The sequence below is a fragment of the Vigna radiata genome, unplaced genomic scaffold, assembly GCF_000741045.1.
Source record: "Vigna radiata var. radiata cultivar VC1973A unplaced genomic scaffold, Vradiata_ver6 scaffold_234, whole genome shotgun sequence".
In the NCBI taxonomy this organism is placed as follows: domain Eukaryota; kingdom Viridiplantae; phylum Streptophyta; class Magnoliopsida; order Fabales; family Fabaceae; genus Vigna; species Vigna radiata.
In genome coordinates, this window is record NW_014543117.1 from 274,600 (window position 1) to 278,343 (window position 3,744).

General features: G+C 33.9%; 1 protein-coding gene across 1 annotated transcript; it reads left to right on the forward strand.

Annotated features, from left to right (window-relative positions):
- Positions 1–1,299: 1,299 nt before the first annotated feature.
- On the forward strand, positions 1,300–3,244 carry LOC106753120 (protein FAF-like, chloroplastic). Its single transcript, XM_014634915.2, has 2 exons — positions 1,300–1,513; positions 1,671–3,244. The coding sequence occupies exon 2, from the start codon at positions 1,687–1,689 to the stop codon at positions 2,965–2,967; it is 1,281 nt and encodes a 426-aa protein (XP_014490401.1). The 5' UTR covers positions 1,300–1,513; positions 1,671–1,686; the 3' UTR covers positions 2,968–3,244.
- Positions 3,245–3,744: the final 500 nt, after the last annotated feature.

Consider the following 3,744-nt stretch of genomic DNA (forward strand, 5'->3'; position numbering starts at 1 on the left):
AATTCCATATAATCCAATAGAATTAATGTATTCACTGTTCTACAAGTTTTGTTCAGCTGTACCCCGCTTATATTATTCCCAATGGTTAAAGATTTCTCAATGATTAGACTTCGTATGACTAAATTAATGGTACCACACTATCCAGTAGTTATTGTCAATTAGCCTTTTTTTTCTTTAACTAATTGTTATTGAACAATTTGAAGATGTTGAATTCTTGATATGACCATTTCTTTTATGTGAGAAAGCATGATATAAATATTGAAATTTGATATTTTAACAATTTTTTTGATGTTATATTATTTTATTGATTTGTATATTTAAAACGGATTAATCATAAAATTGTTATCTAAATAATTGTAAAAAATTTATAAAAAAAATTATTAAAAATATATCTTCCATAATCTTATATTGTGCATCAATACAAGGTTATAGAAATATGAGAATGTATAAATTTAGTTGAGTGGATCACTGTGCATATGTTATTATAAATAAATGTTAATAATTTTTTATAACAACTTTTTAATAATAGGTTATTTATTATTATTTTATTAATTTATTTAAATTTATTTTTAAAAAATATTTAAAACGAACCAATCACAAATTATCACGTAAATGTCTAAATAAAAGTTATTAAAAAAAATTCCTATAAGTAATATATGTTTCAAAACTTTTTTTATTATGTTCAGCACTAAAATTAAATTATCCACAAATTTTGAAAACACTAAATAATATATATATATATATATATATATATATATATATAATTTTGGTTTTTTATATTTTTAAAATGAAAAATTAAATTTCAATTACTACTTATTGATGTATCAATCTAATCATTATTTTGCTCTCATATATCAGTAGCTTTCTAAAAGAAAATGTATTCCCTTTTGTCTTTTTCTTTTTAAAATAAGATATATATTTTTAAAATATATCCATTTTTATTATACACTGAAATTTCTTTGAAGATAAAAAAAAAATACAATAGGCCATTTATTTAAAATTATATTAAAAATAGAAAAATGAAATATTTGCATTTGTTTAGGTAAATAAATCTTAAAAAAGTATTGAATGGGAGTAATAATTTATAAGTTGCAATTTGAGTGGTAGTAAGTAAGTATTGATATGAATAAGAGATAAACATTTTTAAGGTTTAACGAGACCCAATCCAAGTAATGATTCGAATTGTAGCTACGTTGGAACGTTTAAATTAAGCATTGATACCCTTTGCATTTTAGTTGGCGTCTGAGTGGTAACAGTGAATACATCTTTAATGGCTAAACAGCAAAATTAGGACCTTTTTTTATGAAATGAGAAATAATGAAAATATAGAAAAGAATAAAAAAGGAAAGCAATAAAGGGAACTTTTCACGGTGGCGTAAGGGATACGGTCGAAGAAGCTTTTTGGCAGCCTACAAATACCCCCCATTTCCTCTACTTTCAGCACCATCAACCCCAACCATTCCTCTAACATCATCTCAATCGTCACAACCCTCCTCGCAACTCACACTCTCAGGTAACTGTTCATCTTCAGAAATTATCTTTTTTAGTTTTTTTAACTCTTCATCTTAAAATTCACATGCATGCACCAAATATGTAACTTCAAATTCTAACTTTACTTCATTCTCAGGTTTCGCATTTTCTTATATTTTTTTTTCTTGCCTTCCATGCAGATTAGTAAGTCTTCTGATGCAAAAGATGTCAACTTGTACGAACAAGAAAATCCAATTACCTAAGTCTCGGAGAATAGACCAAGAGACTCTTCTGATGCAGAAGCAGGGCATTGTCACCATTTTGGGATCTAACAACCATTCTGCCACTTCTTTTCGACGCACTCTATCCGCAGACATGTCTTCCAAGAAATGGCTTTCTCAAAATGGGTTTTCTCCCATCAAAAAGATCTCTTCCGCTGAACAAATCTCTCGCTCATTCACAGAACCCACTGTTGCTGCTGACTCCTCATCTTCGTCAGAAGATGACAACAGCCAAGAAATGAAACAGAGACGGTGCCATATTTGGGAGGCGATTCAAAAGAAGGAGAATGTGGAGAAATCGGGAGAGTTAGACTTATGGAGTTCGATTTTGTCGAAGAAAGCCGACGAAGAAAGCTCCAAATTAACAATCCCTCCTTACGTTCATCCACTTGTGAAAAGGTCAAAGAGCTGTCTGAGTGAAAAGAGTCTCCAGATATGCACGGAGAGTCTGGGATCCGAAACTGGCTCAGATGGGTTTTCTTCTTATTCACCATCTGAGACAGAGGATTCGGAGGAAGAGAAGGAAGAAAAAGAGAAAGATAAAATGGAACTTTCACACGGGGAAGAGTTTCACCTGCCAAAACAAAACCATGCTGTGAAAAGAACTTCTCCTCGTTCTTTTCCTCCGCCACTCCCTTCACTTCACATGCGATCCCACCGCGACAACGGAAGGTTGTTCATACAAGCTGTGTCTGTTCCTTCTCACAACAATTTTTCTGCTGAACGACAAAATGGTCGTCTTGTCCTCACTTTTGCTGAAATGTCTGAAGAAGAAGAAGCAGAAGAAGAGTTTGAGGAAGGTCACGTGGAGGCAGAGGAATTTGAGAGTCGTGTGAAGGAGCAAGAAAATGCACCCATGTTGTTGTCTAGTGGGATTGGGTTAGCAGTAATGATGAACAAACCAAGTGGAGTAGGTGATTCTTATACAAGTCCAAAATGGTCGGAGAAGTTCAACGATGTTGTCAATTTTAAGGATGTTGATGTGGCACAACATGGTCCTCTGCCACCAAGGCCAAGGGCTCGGATTGTTCCCTCGTCTTCGGGTGCTTTCAGTGCTTATGAATACTATTGCAAAACCAAGCCCACCCCAAAACCTTCTCCTAAAACATTTACCTTTCACCGCAACAGTTACTCTTCCTTAGAGAACAACTTCAACAGTTGCAAGGATTCTAGGAGGTCTTTTCTCTTCTGGGAACCCTTTTGCATTGCTACATGACCTCAGATCCTGATTTCGTCTAATTTCTAATTGAAAACTTGTTACTCAACCCAAATACTGTGTGCTGCTGTAGCATTTTCTCTCCACCTAGCTCCACTCGTTCAGGGAACTGAGAGGGTGAAAAGGGATGGTGAGAGAGTTTTAATACTTTTGTTTGTAATTGTAAGATCAAAGGAAAAAAAAAATTCTTGGACAGTTTCATGAATTATATTTATGTTGTCTGTGCTATCAACGTAATCAAAGTTTTTCTTTGACCAGCTTGAATGTCTTGTCCTCTTTAAATTTTTATCATGGTTGCTTTTCAGTCTCTTTCCTTTTGCAAAATATAGGCCAACGAGGTTTTCAAATTGGTCGTGTCCTTTCTCACCGGTCTTGTGTTTTGGCAACAACGTGATCTGTCATCTGATATCTTTGCCTCTCCATTCCTGAGGTTAATCAAGATTAAATACATCAAAGATTGCAAGTGTTATTCAACATGATCTTTATAGTTTGGCTTAATAGGTCCTACCTTTTTTTTTAAATGTTATATTAAAGAATGTAATTTATGTTTAATTTAGTTCTTTTTACAGACGCTGTTTAAGTCGTTAATGGTAGACAGTCCAACAATGCATATCAGTGCTGACCTGCCTTGACTGAAACATGACGTAGCCAATGAAAGAATGCCACGAGGCAGTCCCTTCCCCACCCAAAAAATTAGGGTTTTTGATGTAAGGGGGAAGGCTTCCTTACGCCTACGCTGCCGCAAGAAGAAAATTGAATGGGTTTTGAAATACAGGA